Genomic DNA, 14,119 nt, shown 5'->3' on the forward strand with positions numbered 1-14,119 from the left:
TTTTGCTGAACTTCTGTAATTTTTTTTTCCCCAGATTGGCCTGTAACTTTACAGGCAAATTGTTTTGCAATAGCTGCTGAATTAAGGTGAAGTCCGTAATTCAGATCTGAAACTCTTAAATGCAACTTCTCCATAATTGGAAATTCAGTGCCTAGATGTCTGTCAGGGACACAGCTATTTGCATCTTGCCAAAAACAACTTGGTGGTTCGCAATCACAAGGGAAAAGTTAGCTTCCCAGCTGGCTGATGGGATGTAATCTGACTCCCACTCAGTTACCAGAGTGCTGCAGAAACGTGTTCCATTTGTTGACAGAACAATTGTCTTGCATAGCATTTACTTACAATTTGGTACTTTCATAAATATGATAAGAACTTAACGTCGTATAGCACAGAAAGTGCAGGTAGCAGTTTGCATTTTCACTGTGATGGCCTGGGGCTATCACTTCTAAGCACACTGCCAGCTCACTCAGTAAATCCTCTAGACTGGAGTACAGGCAGTTTAGGAATCGAGACAGATCATGCTGTACCTTGTTTTCCTTAGCTGGCCATTCTCACTTCTGGCTGTTTTCTTCTTGCTCTAACCCTCATAGCTTCTTTGCCCAAAATTGCCTAATGGGTGGGATTTGTGCCACGGCGATTTCCAGACTGGAAACAGAGTAAGTCATTAGAATAGAGAGCACATGCATGTAAGAGTCCTGAATGACAAGAACAAGAGTGCGCTTTGACTGTGGCTCAGGAAAATATTCAACTGTGATCTGATTTTTCTACTCTTCTGTGGTCATCCCACCTCTTAGGACAATCTGATGAATGCTTCTTCATTAAGAAAAAGATAAAAGAATAGATCACATCACAAGGACCTGTAAAGTATTACTTTGTTTTGTGTTATCTATTGGTGATTTGTTAGGAGTTGTCTTTGCTGAGAAAAATATTCAGAGGGACAGTAATCCCTGGATTTGTGCTGTAATCGCTTTATCTCCTGAACAATGCAGCTAAATTTGCCATCGATTCTTTTTCCTTTCAGTTGAGAATCTTCATGTAGGACATTGTTATGGTATTTATTCTTTAGAAGTCTTAGACAGGAGACTTGAACTTTCTAGAAGTCACATTTACACAAGGGACTTCAATAACAGTCCCCTCATGAGGCGGTTATAACGTCAGTAATTCCTAATCTGATTTGCATTAGGGAACACATACAGCTCATTAGCACAACCCACCACAGCAGCTCTGTTGTCTTAAAGTTAATTACAACTTAACAAAATGTGGGACATGAATTTGACTTGTAAATAAATGTTCCTTATATCCATGCTCCTCTATCAGTGCCAGAAAACCAGAGATAGTGGGGATGATCTATGCAGTAAATATTTCTCTTTAAGTGAGGGAGGAAGCAAAGTAGGCTGCCCACTTCCTCCCCCAAAATATCACGAAGTGGTGCCTAGTGGGACGTGTAACCTCATTTACATCAGTCACGTCCTTCATCAACAAGCATATTTTTCACTATTCTTTCCATGCTCTGTTAGAAACAACATTCAAATCTGTTCTCTCTCAGGAGGCCAGAGGTGAGAGTTTTTCCTCCCTTATTGGTATATTCTTGCCAACTCCAATCTTCTTGCTTAATTTCCCTTTTAAAGTAAAGGTTTCCTAACTCTTGTGGAGAAAACAGAAATATATAGGGTTATGCTTGAATGTCAGAGTTCGAAAAGGCAATATTTAATAAATTGGATAATATTCAATCATACACTTAATTTGCAATCTGTAATTAGATAATACTCTCATTTGATTTATTATAATGATTTATTTAATATCAAAGGACTATGAATTTGTTATGTTGCTGTTTTCTGTCCCTAAGTACCTTACTTCTCAAGACCCGAAACTTCTCGAATATAGAAGTATCTGAAGTTAGACATGCTTTTTGGCTGTGTTCTTGATCAGAAAGCAAAGACCACAACAGCAAATTGGAAGCCTAGTACATAGTAAAGATACTTCATTTGGAAAGGTAGTGATTGCATAAATATAGTGTCTATTTTTGTGGGGGTTTTTTAGGCTAGTTACATAGTTTCATAAACAAAAATTAAGCCACTGATAGCATACTGAGTAAAGAATGGTTCTTCTGATAAAAAGTTAAAAAACTCCACCATTTTTATGTTTAAACTGCTTATTGAAAGAAAGGAAAATTATGTTAATGCAGATGATGTTTCAACTATTTTTAAAGGTATAGTCACCAGATTCTGGGTGAAGACTTTGTGGTATGACATTGTGAAATAGAAATGCCGACTCTGAAGGCATTTTGTATGTAGATAACTGGCATGTACTTAATTGGGTGTTTTGGAACTGAGTCCAGAGGGTGTCCAAACTCATTTAGAAGTTGGCTTTTCATCACAACAGGTATGATTAAACTCCCTGGGGTGATGGAAGAGAAATTGTGTGGGAAGAATATGATCATCTAAAGAGCCTTATGGGAAAAGAGATCTGGTGTCCCATATTGCACAATTTACCTCAGCTACCTGGAATCCAGGATACATGAATATCTTCAGTGTTTATTTGCTGTCTTCCTTCTGTGCATATGAAAAATTTTTACGGAAGTTGACTAACCTTTAATGTTCTTCCTTGGCTGAGGAATGGGTTAAAGGCTAAAATCGGGACTTTAGGCTAAGTGATGCTGTAATAAAGGGTGCTGATTGTTTTGATGCTCTGAAGACCCGCATAGGTGAGGTTAAAATGCTACACTGAGAGCCTATATAGATAACATGGAACAAGTGCAGATGTGAAATGTGTGAGACCAGCATTGGAAAGAACTTCTTGGAAGCTTTTCTTGCAAGAGTCATCTCCTACTGCAGGCATTTACATGCTTAAATCCTTAATGACTACTTCAAGGTTTATCTTACACTAAGTAGTTTCTTGCTTTCTCAAGGTTGCCCCAGACCTGTTTTAAAAGGGTTCCTCAGACCTTCGTTCTTCTGGTGTCTTGAAACTTTTTCCAGCCTAAATTGTGCCAATGTTGTCTTTTAAGTTAAACAACTATTCCTTTCTTTGTCCTAGGGAAAAAGTAAATACGATGGCTACCATAGAGCTAAACAATGTGAAGGTGGAATGTCAGGAAGGCCTCTTGTAGTAATCCAGCCGTGGTGATGCTGAGTTGGTGCCCTGATTCAGTAAGCATTAAACATACGATTAAGTCTGAGGATCGATTTCACTGCTTTTCTGTACAGGGGGCTGAAATTTCTTACATTTTAGATATTACACGCAAGCTGGATGGGAGAAGTAGTATAAATCTGTGTTAAAAATCAGCTGCATGTATTTTCACATGTATAGAAATTTAACTGAAACTTTTCTTTGAAGTCTGCTGCGGCTACTGTTGATTGTCAAATTTGAGTTACTATACTCGGACAAGGTAGGTACTGTGTAGGAGTGAAGCTGGTACTAAAAAGGGGTAAACAGCAAGAGACAGACACACAATCAAGACATTTGGTAGTTTGTTAGAGACCTTTCATATTATGTGACCATGCCTTCTAAAATGGCCAGGTTCCATACACTGAAGCTAGTAAATATTTTCCTTCAGTCAGAGGTCTGTACTGATTTCAGTACTGTGACATACCAGAAAATGATTAAGCAGTAGATTTTTCTTTCCTTTTTTGAAAGACAAACTGAAACAAATTTCCCTAGGCTAAAAACTCTTTTTGAACTATGTAACATCTCAAACACATACCCATTTTAAAATCTGTATTTTTCTTTCTCTTTATGTGGAAGAAAAAAGAAATATAAAGACAACTGATCTTCTAAAAGACAGGAGAATTGAGGAAAGAAAATGAAGTGGAAGTGGTTTTATTTCCTAAGGAACCTGTCTTGACTTGCTATATACCTTTCAAATCTACTTTACTCATCTGAACCTGTACTTATTCAAGCTAGTGACTGTAATGATGGTGACATCACTGTTTTGTTTACACTGAAATCTCTTTTGAGGGCATCCCAACAGAGGTGGTTTGAGGAGAGGTATTGATTACGCCTCAACTTTGGAATTTGGTAATTTTGGTATACCTCAAACATGCTGCACTTGTCCTCTAGTCTGGTTTTTTTCTTAGCTTTAGATTATGAACTCCTCAGGCCTGTGATTATTTCTTCATAAGCATTTAAAAACCACATAGAACAATAAATCTTCTGGAGAGAAGAATATCTTTGATCCCCGACTGTATTAATATATAACAAATATTTCATCACAATTTTGCTTTTAATATTACACCCACAAACTGTGTGGAGACAAGCACTCAACACTTGTAAATCTTAGTTTAGGATCTGCCAGAACACAGGTTGCTGTTAGTTTTGATTTGACTCTGTTGTTCACGTGCCTTATGAGATGGTCTTCATTTACACAGTTGCTTCTGTTTGTTTGGTTTTTACAAGACCCTTACTGCATTCAGCACACAAAAAATGACAGCATTCACTTAATGAACAACTTCTCTGTGTTTTATCTTAGTTATGCAGACTTCGGATGTATTTATTACTTTATTATTTACTATTTATTTTTATAATGAAATTACTTTTCTTTTTGGTGCTTTTTACTAGTATTCAGCTTTATATGTCTGTATTCAGCTGTTGTTTTATAAGCATTGACTTTCATGACAGCTTTCACAAGTAAGGGAAGGGGTATTTATCCTCATGCACATGGCTAGCCAAACAATGTCAAGAGCTTTAACTAATCTTCAGTATCCAATTTTAGACACCTGCAACTGGTAATTTTTTTAAGTGTTAAGTATTGTATGACATCTTCAAACAACCTCTGGCTTTATTTGCAAATGCCTTTGGCTTTTTTGCAGTCTGAACCTGGCAAGCAGGTACCTAGAATGTAAAGAATGCGGACTGTAGTTGACCATGTAGGCGAAAGTTTCATTTTTTAAATTGTGATGTAGATAGCACCTTGGCAAGGGTCCTGAGTCTCTTCAGTTTTTCTGCTATAGTCTGCCTCCTAGCAGAGAACTCTTCTCTCCCTAGACCCTTTTCTCTGTCTTTCAGAGCATTAGGCCAGAACGCCTCTTTCTCCTTTTGCAGCTCTAGTTTGTGTGTTTCTTTCCTCACTCCTCCTTCCTCCCACCCCCGCTTTTAACATCTGATACTTACCTTTGTGATCCCCAAGAGATCAGCATCTTTCTCCCCAAGCTTACTCCACTTTGCTTGGAGCCAGCCTTCTCACCCTACTCAGGTGTTTCTCTTGCCTGTTTCCTTCTGTACCTGTGATTGTTTGCCCTAGTATTTGTGCCTCTTTGCCATTATCCCTTTTGTTTGACATTTGTTACTCATATTTAAATGTTCTTTGTCCCAGTGCAGCTGTAGGAATCAGTTGTTTGCATATTGCACCCCTCTCCTCCTCACACAGTGATTTCGTTTCTTGAATTTCTGTTTGCTTCTGCCAGCATCAGATGCCCTAATGAGAAAAAAGGGCCAGTCCCCTCATATTCATTCCCCCTCAGCCCCTCTGTCCTTTTCTCTTTCCATTGGTGGTTCCTCAGTCTGAGACTCTGTCCTAGTCATGGAAATGATTTCTGCTTTCCCTGGGGAGAAAAGGTAACAAGGACTATGGAATACTGACTGCTAGCATTTTCTTCCTTCACCATTCTTAGGGCTCTTCTTAGGGGCAAAATAATCTCTTGTGATTACCTGCACCGGGTACTCCCCACCATTACAGTTGCCAATGTTTTCATTAATGATGATGTGTCAGCCCGTAAGAACAGCCAGTATTAACAGACAAAAGAAAGAGCCTACTTTGGTAGAGGTAATGGCTGCTGCACTTATCCCATCAAACACTGTTTTTTCATCCTGATCGTGAGGTCTGTGGTAACTTCCTGCCAGAGGTCATACATGCCAGAGCAGCTGATGACTGGAGTGGATCGGATGCTGGTGTCAAGCTGGATGGAAGGTGCTTTTATCAGCCCCTAACTTCCTTCCTTTGAGCCCTGTAAGTGCCTGATAGTTGGCAAGAAATTAAACGGCAAGAGAGTGAAGTGTAAAGCTGACACTGATGACTCTGCCTTAGGGAGTTAGGCAATTTCCTAATCAGAGATCTGGCATATCCAACAATTTCTGCCTCTTCCATCCATGTCCAAGAATGTGTGGGGGAGGAAAGGGAGGAAGAAGAGTGGAGGAAAAGCACCATCAGGCCATTCTTGGTGCACCAGGTACATTATCGTCTTAAAAATACTGATGATCCACTTCAGTGCCACACAAGCCCTATCCATTTCCTTTCATATGTCATCTGGTGTGTCAGTGACAGTTGCACTTGTACTCATGTGGACAAAGCTGGCCTGTTTCTATTACCATAACAGCTTTTGGAAAAGGTAGGTTTTGAACATTATGAAGTTCTGGTCAACTTGATGTGAACAGAGGCATCGCTTTCTTTTCACTTAGGCAGCATGGCATGTAGAAGCTAGGTTGGCCTTTTCTGCTATAGTTATACATACAGTGACCAGATGGAATGCAGTGAGCAAACAAGTTTTTCAGCTCAGCAAATGACTGGGTGTTCACCTGGAGATATTGTTCTCAGTACAGTGTGCCAAAGGAAGTACGATGAACAAATGCTGGGCCCTACTGCCCTACTGCGCCTTGATCTGTGTATTGGGTATTCTGTGATGCCAGGGAAAAAGAGTGCTAGAGCATCACATCAGAGATCCCTCTTCAGAGGTCAGGAGGTTAATGGAAAAGTAACACCCTTTAATGCCAAAACCTAACTGACATTCATGTCAGTAGGCTTCTTTGTGATGGACTAAACATTCTTCTCACTCTGGCTGTTTTTAGAAACACTCTGTCTGCTGTCCCCTGAGGAACCTCACCAAATACTGTAGTTTACTGCACATTATGGGAAGTCCTTACTTTAGATATTGCTGTTCTCTGGGCTGAGTCCCCAGAGAATGGAGAGAGAAGTTCTGCACTTGTGAAGATGGGTTGTGTTCATCCCACTATCAAAGGAGGACCTCTGTGATCTACCTCCCAAGACACCTATTTAGCACTAATTATGTGGGATCTGAAGTTACAATCCATCCCCATTATACCCACACTGTCTAGTGGAAGATCATTTTCAATGGTTTATCTGAGTTGAAACTCTGCCAGTACTGTTCCTGGAAGAGGAAAGGACAGAACAGGTCACAGTTATACTGCAGGTGTATGAAGGCGCTTTATATCAAGATTATTATTTTTGTGGTGGTTGTGCACAGTGCTTTATTTATGTCTATTACCCATTCAAACTCAGCTGAGACCTGATTCAGGTCATAATCTTTGAAGACTGTATTAAGATTGCTCCCCGTTCAATCAGTTCCACACAGCTTGCCTTACTTCGTCTCCTCAGTACAACTAGGCAGGTGTAGCTTACGCTAATGATATGTTCCTCAAAGTACAGGTTATAGTGACCTGGTATAAGCCCACGCTAAGCCATTCATTTGAACACTTCCTCTAAGTTGTATGGGTCAGGAGCTCTGGCCTTATGGCCAGAATTGCATCTGTGCCCTGTGCCATCCGACAATGCGTGCACCTGCTGTTCCTTCCAGGACATCTGCTTCTGTTCAGAGAATTAGTGAACTATTTTAATCTGCAGACTGATCTGTCTCTGCCAGTGCCTTTCCTGAAAAGCATAGAGAGGACTACTGGTCACCAACCAGCTCTTCTTGCCCACGATCAGCCAAAGGTTCGGAGCCTTTTGCTCTCCTGTGGCCAGCCTCCACAGCAGACCTCTCTGAAGCTGTGCTAAGCCTCCTGCTGGTAGGCTGGAGGAGAGGCCTGGTTCGCCTCCACGGCCAGGTTTACATTTTTGTCTGCAGGCTCTGCAGAGCCTCCTTTTATAGTGTTCTTAGTCCGGCATGGTGTTTGCTGATGCACACATTCCTTTCATTTGCTGCTTCTAAAGCTACTGATAAGACCAGCAGCTCTCTTATCTCCCTTCGAGAGGGCTTGTTTGAGACCCAGTCTAATTCTGATCCCCTTGCCTTTCTCTTGACTGTGTTGTATCTGTATCGGTCAGCCTGCCTTCTCTTTTACACTGCATCTCCTGTGATCCCAGTCTGATCCTGAAATCTCCATGCCTCTCTTTAAGTGACCCAGCCAGACTTTGAAGACAAGCTGGGTCAGGGCCTGCAGTGAAGTTACTGGTTATTTTCTTCCCGACACTTCCGAGCCATTCTGAGTTCACATGCTGTATGTATGTAACAAATAAGCACTAAGCCCAAAGCATCCCAAAAGTGGTCCAGGGACATGTTGTGGAACTGGATGGCATCTCTGTCCCACTGGTGCACATCAACTCGTTGCCTTTATGGTATTAGAGCTCCATTGACAGCTCAGTCCAGAAGTCCTGGGCAAATAAAGGCTGTCTTCTAGTCTGGCCAGGCAGGGGTTCAGGGTGAAAAAGGGGCCATAGGACACAGCTCCCCCCAAACTGTAGTGGGTACAGGTAGAAGCAGAAGCCCCAGCATGTCATCGAGCATAGGGAACGTGAGGGGATGGTTCATTAGCCGTGTATGTGCGTGTTCAGTCCCATCTGTACGAGGTGCTCTAGAACTGAATGTGTCCAAGGAGGGTGCAGTCTTCACAGAGGCAGACAAGGCACAAGTTATCTCTGCTAGACAAGCGCAAACAGTTGGTTCTTTCTAAAAACTTTTACTGGAGTGAAGCTTTACAGAGGCAGCCAAAAGCGCAACCTTGACACTACCCCCCCCAAGCCTTTTGAATAAAGAATTGTTGGAATATTTATACAAGGGCAAATAATACTATTTTTGGAAATGACTGAATTATTTTGGTTACTTTTTTCCAAAAAAATCAGCCTGAGGCAGGCACCTGGCATGGAAAATTTCAACTTGCATGGTAAAAGCTTGGCAGCAGTTACCAGTGAGTGAGAAGGGGTGCTGTGCGAGGCAAGCGTCAAACAGCCGTAGTCACCAGCAGCGCTGCCGCTCTCCGTCCAGCGGAGCCGGGCAGCGTCGGGAGCTTTCTGCTCTCCGGCTGCGGGGCGCCGGCCCTGCCGACCCGGGGCTTGAGGCTTTTCGTCAGGCGGAGCTCGGCCGCCCCGGCAGCGGGCAGGGAGGGCGGCTGAGGCGTGGCTGGGGGCAGCCCGCCACGCGGCTCCGCGTGGGACCACGCTCTCCACCGCCCCCTCTCGCGCCCCGCTCCGCAGCGCGGCGCCAGCCCCCGCGGGGGGGGGGGGGGGGGGGGGCGGGGGCGTCGACGCGCCAGGCGCTGAGCCCCCTCCCATTGGCTGGCGGCGCTGCCGGTCGCGCGCGGGGCGGTGGGAGCGGGCGCGCCGAGTCGGTCTGGGTTCAGCCCCCGGCGCGGCGGAGCAGTCGCGGCCGCCCCGTCCTGAGGGCACTAGCGCCGCCCGCCTCCGCTAGGCAGCCAGTCGCCCAGCCCCGGCTCCAGCCCGCCGTCCGCCTCCCGCTCTGCGTCCCTCTCCCGGGCGATCTCAGTGGGGCCGCGATGGAAGAGGAGCGGGCGGGAGAGCAGATGAGACCGTTGCTCACCACGGTAACGCGGGGGTGGGGTGGCGTGGGGTGGGGTGCGGTGGGGGGGAGGGGGGCGCACAAAGGGCCGCCGCGGGGCAGCGCCTCCCGCGTCGTGCGCGGGGCCGTCCCGCTCCCCTTTTGTCGGGGAACGGGGATGCGGCAGGGTGCGGCGGGGACCCTCTTCTGGCTCCCCACCCCTCGGCGGCGGGACGCGGAAGCGGCGCCGCAGGTACCCGAACGCCCGGGGCTCCCCGGCCCTTCTCGCCGCGGGGCGGGAGGGCGCAGGTGTGCCCGCGTGCCGGCCTCGTGCGCGCGGCCGTGCCCCCCCCCCCCCCCCCCCCCCGTCCCCGTCCCCTGCGGGTGGCGGCGGGACTGGAGCCTTTGTTCCGCCGCTGGCTCCGGGCGCCGCCGAGGCGTGCGCTGGGCGGCTGCGTCTGCCCCGTCTCTCCCCCCCCCCCCCCCCCCGCCCCCTTCCTTTGTGAGATCCCCGCGGGGCTTGTGCCGGCGGCGGTGGGCGGCGCGGCCGCCCCTGGCCTCGCCTTTCTCCCTGCCTGCGGCCCCGCTCGCTGACGAGTTCCTGGGCGAGAGAGAAGTACGCACACATGGCAAGCAGCGAGTTTCCCCTTGTCCTCATGTTGCACGGCCGCGTAGTCGGGTCAGGTGGTGGATACGGTTCCCCGGCGGATTTCTAGTCTTTGGGTGGGGGGGGGGGGGGGAGAGATGGATAAAAACTACGGAGCTTGGGTTCATTTCCTTCCCGGGCCGGTGGCTAAGTAAAGCAGACATGTGTTGCCTTACTTCCTGTGCTACTGAAAAATACATGTGGTTCCACAGTTGTAATTTCCCCTCCCTTCAGATGACTCAAGGTCTGGATTTTGTTAATGAGCCTCTGAGCCCTTACTCTGATACTCTCCTTCAAGGCCTTTTCCAAAAAGGTGTTGTGCAGCAACTTGTCTTCAGTGCCTGAAGAGGAGAGATGTGTAGTTTTTGACACAAAGAATGCTGTGACGGACAGAGAAATAACACTGAAAACATGTCAGTTTTCATCATCTTTCCGCTGCTCTTCAAGGAGAGACTTGAGTCACGTTTGATAAAATTGGCAATCTAATGAAGTGCTAGCTTCCTCTGACATCAGTATGTTTGTTGTGTTTCCTCTGTTATAACAGGAGTGTTGATAACTTAGTGGTTCAAAGATCCATGAATTTTGCAAATTCCTTGAATTATTGCAATCTTTGTGCATTGGCTTCAGAAATTAATGTTTGCGCTCACCTCTGAAGGTTTTGTAGACCTATTCTAGGCTGCTTCTCCACTTTCTTGTCTCTGCCCCAAAGAGACATACTCCCAGTTTATGTTAGCTTGTTCAAGATAAATTCTTGATAAAGGCGGACTGCTTGATAGGTTTGACTTCTGTTAAAACTACCTTGCCTTTCTCTAGGAGGTATCTCTTCTTAGCTGGCAGGAGAATACTCCCATCTAGTAAAGAGATGCGAGGCTGTATGGAACAAGTTACAAAAGCTTTGGGCTTCAAGTGTATGGGGTTAAAGTGAAAGGTGCTAATGGTTACCCTTAGGTGAATCCAAATAAAAAGAGGGTTGCAGATTTCATGAAAGTCAGTGTGCCCTGAGCACATCTTTGTCAAGCCCATCAGGAGTCATTTAGGTTCTGTTGCAACAGAAAATAAATAGGGGCAACTGGGACAGACACGTAAGTGGCTGTACTGCTGCGCGGTCATTTTTGATGTAGATGTTTTCAACAGAGGCGCTCAGTGGAGTGGTCCACCTAGTTGGTACGCCTAGTCAGGAGCCTGACCTTGGTGTTGAAGTGTATTCGGGAGGTACCTGCAGCTGAGACAAAACTGAAATGGTTAGAAAAGTTAGAGAGCAGAAAGATGGGTAGGAACTAGAAACAAGGAATTTCTAGGGAAAACACATGAAGTAAATGCCTTAAAGAAAAGACCGGTGATATCTAGGCAATTACGTAGTATAGCAGTGTTGGATTTGTTGTGGTTTTTGTATGCAAGAGGTATAACTTTATATGCATGAAAGCTATTTAATCCGAAATATGAGTATTTTTGACAATACAGCTTGACTTAATTTTTTCTAATCCTGTGCTTCTGGTAGTACAGGCCGCCTTCCTGCTAGCAGAGCTTGCTGAAACTGTTTACACTTGCATAACTTTTTCAGAAATAAACGTCTTAGTAAGATGAAAGGATTTTGTAGAAAGTGTGAATCAAATCTGAGAACTTAAATGCTGCAGCTTAAAAATACAGAAGCATGATCAAAAAAAAACTCCCTAAAGCTTCCTTTTCTTCCTTCCTCCAATGTTGGTAAATCAGGTGGTTCTGTGTTTCTGTAGTATTAGATATGTAATAAGTAAGCTCTGGTGCTTCTTATACGGAGGAGCACCTCTGTAAGTCACCCACCCTCCCCCCACTTGATTTACTTTATCAGAAGTATAAAATACCCTTTAACCTTGCTTGTTTTGTATTTTAGGTCCAGTCTTAAAGAAGAGATTCATCAAGTGTTTAGGACATTGGTATTTTGAGGAGACTGCTTGGTGGCGATGTATACATGAAAGTCATAAGGAGGAGGTGAAGCAAATGTCTGATGTAGTTATTACAACCAGAGAGTAACCAATGATCTGAACATCTGGGAGAAGTAGAGAATACAATAGGAAAAAGATATATAACTGCATAAATCCATGGCGCTCTCATACCTTACATACTGTAAGCTGTTCTGCCCCTCATCTTAGAAAAGAGGCATTGTTATTGGGAAGGGTTCACTGAAGGGCAACAAGAATTAGTTCCTAGATGAGAAATGATCGAACAGCCTAGGACTAGTCAGCCTAGTAGAGGAGATGATGGGACAATGATATGGTAAGGCTCTATAAAACTCCTGTGGAGAGAGCAGATGAAGATGGAAGAGTAGTCAAATCAGAGTTAGGTGCTAGGTTCAGAACAAACAAAAGGAGGTGATTCTTCACTCCATATAGGGAATTCACAGGTATACTTGCTATAGGATGTATACACAAGAAGTTTTTGTGGATGTAAGGGGAGCTTGGACAAGCGTTGGAAGGCAGATACACTGAGGTTAGTAAATGGATGAGCAACAACCTCAGGAAGTGCGAGCTGAAAATAGCTCGACGTTGTGAGAGTGTAAGGAGGAGTTGTTGTTGCATGCTTGTTTATCCTCTTCCCTCAACAGCTGCTTATGGTCATTCTTTTTTGGTTTAAGTAGAAGTGGAGCATGTTAGTATGTTGCTTTCTATACAGTGGTGAGTTTGACAGTTACAGTGATGGTATTAAAATGCTTGATACTGTGTACCAGTGGTCTTGGTTCTAGCTTCTAGCTTTTGTCATTATGATGTTCATTATCGGATGGTTTGGTGGGTTTCTTTGTGACAGCTGTAAGCATTTAAAGGAATGCATTGCATATTGCAGTTCTGTCTCTAGGCATTTTGCAGCTAATATTTTTAAAATACTTGGTTTCCATCTACTTTTTTTTTTAAGGTAACATTTTTTTCTTTAGTATTTTATACTACTTCATGTATATCATAAAATGTTCACAAGGCCATAACCATGTAGAATGGCTAAGTAATGGGTTTATGTTTCTTTTTGTCATCTTTTTTCTTTCAATGAAACAAATCTGTTTTTATCACTATTCTACTGTAGATGATGATAGAGCTGAAAGTGGCTCTGGTGGGAGAACGGCATATTTCCAGGTCTCTCGTTCTGTCTTTCCTAATGAAAGCATTTAAAATAACGTGGTCTGCCGTATCTCACTGAAGAGGGTATTAGTGCCCCTGTGCTTTTTCTGAAGTGGCTATGTGGTTGGCTACCACTTTGATTTTTTTAACAGTTGTGCATGCACATTATCAGGTGGGTTTTAGACTTTCCTGTTCAACAGTGGTTGTGTTTCAATGACAGCTTTGGGCTTTCACTTCAGGCTTCATTTGAAGACTTTCAGGTCCAGCCCAACTTCAGCAGCACACATCGTTGCCTCAACGGGGTCTGTCCATTCCTTTATACTGATGCATTGTTTTAATGCAACAGGGTAGTGTCTGGTACTCCAACTTCTCAAATCCATAACAAAACCCATGAAGGCTTGTAGGAGTATAGGGTAACATGTCAGAGCCACTTGAAATAAAAAAAAAAAAAAACAAACCACGAATTGATAAGTATCCTAACTATCAGAATCTACTGGTAGTTACAACTTCAACAGTTTAATAATCAAAACTACAAAGTGCTTTTTCTTTGCAAGAAATATCTTAAATATAACTTCAATTTCATGAATGGATTTCAAGGGAGAACCAGGTATTTGGTGGCAACTAGACTGGAATAGGTGGTTTCTGAACTAAACTTTGGTCCAGTTATTGCTTTTCAGATAGCTTGGTAACTTTGTCTAGATATGTAGGACTTCTCCTAGGTGGTTATAGAAACAACTCCTTTTAAAATATGTTCTAAGTCCTGATTTACCTTGGTGGTACTTTCTATGTAAGAATGTAAGTAGCATCAGTACTGTAAACCAGACCTTTACAGAACTGACTACTTCATACCTTTCCACATATCTTGGATGACTTACTGTTTTAGAAATTAAATAGTGGGAAGTGTTCTTTTGTGTGGTTATTTGCCTTCTTACTTGCCATGTGGCTCC

The 14,119-nt window shown here is 44.0% G+C and overlaps 1 protein-coding gene across 2 annotated transcripts in view; it reads left to right on the forward strand.

The window, feature by feature from the left end:
- Positions 1-9,238: 9,238 nt before the first annotated feature.
- Positions 9,239-14,119, forward strand: part of SLC4A7 (solute carrier family 4 member 7) — a 102,176-nt gene continuing 97,295 nt past the window's right edge. Inside the window, exon 1 of one of the 2 annotated variants that reach the window (XM_075745763.1) lies at positions 9,239-9,489. Coding sequence is in view for 1 of the 2 variants with exons in the window: in XM_075745758.1 (XP_075601873.1) it covers positions 9,442-9,489 (48 nt within the window). In the remaining variant the exon portion in view is untranslated. The remainder of the gene's footprint in view (positions 9,490-14,119) is intronic. The other variant, XM_075745758.1, reaches the window with a different exon arrangement.

The sequence above is a fragment of the Balearica regulorum genome, chromosome 2, assembly GCF_011004875.1.
Source record: "Balearica regulorum gibbericeps isolate bBalReg1 chromosome 2, bBalReg1.pri, whole genome shotgun sequence".
Lineage (NCBI taxonomy): Eukaryota > Metazoa > Chordata > Aves > Gruiformes > Gruidae > Balearica > Balearica regulorum.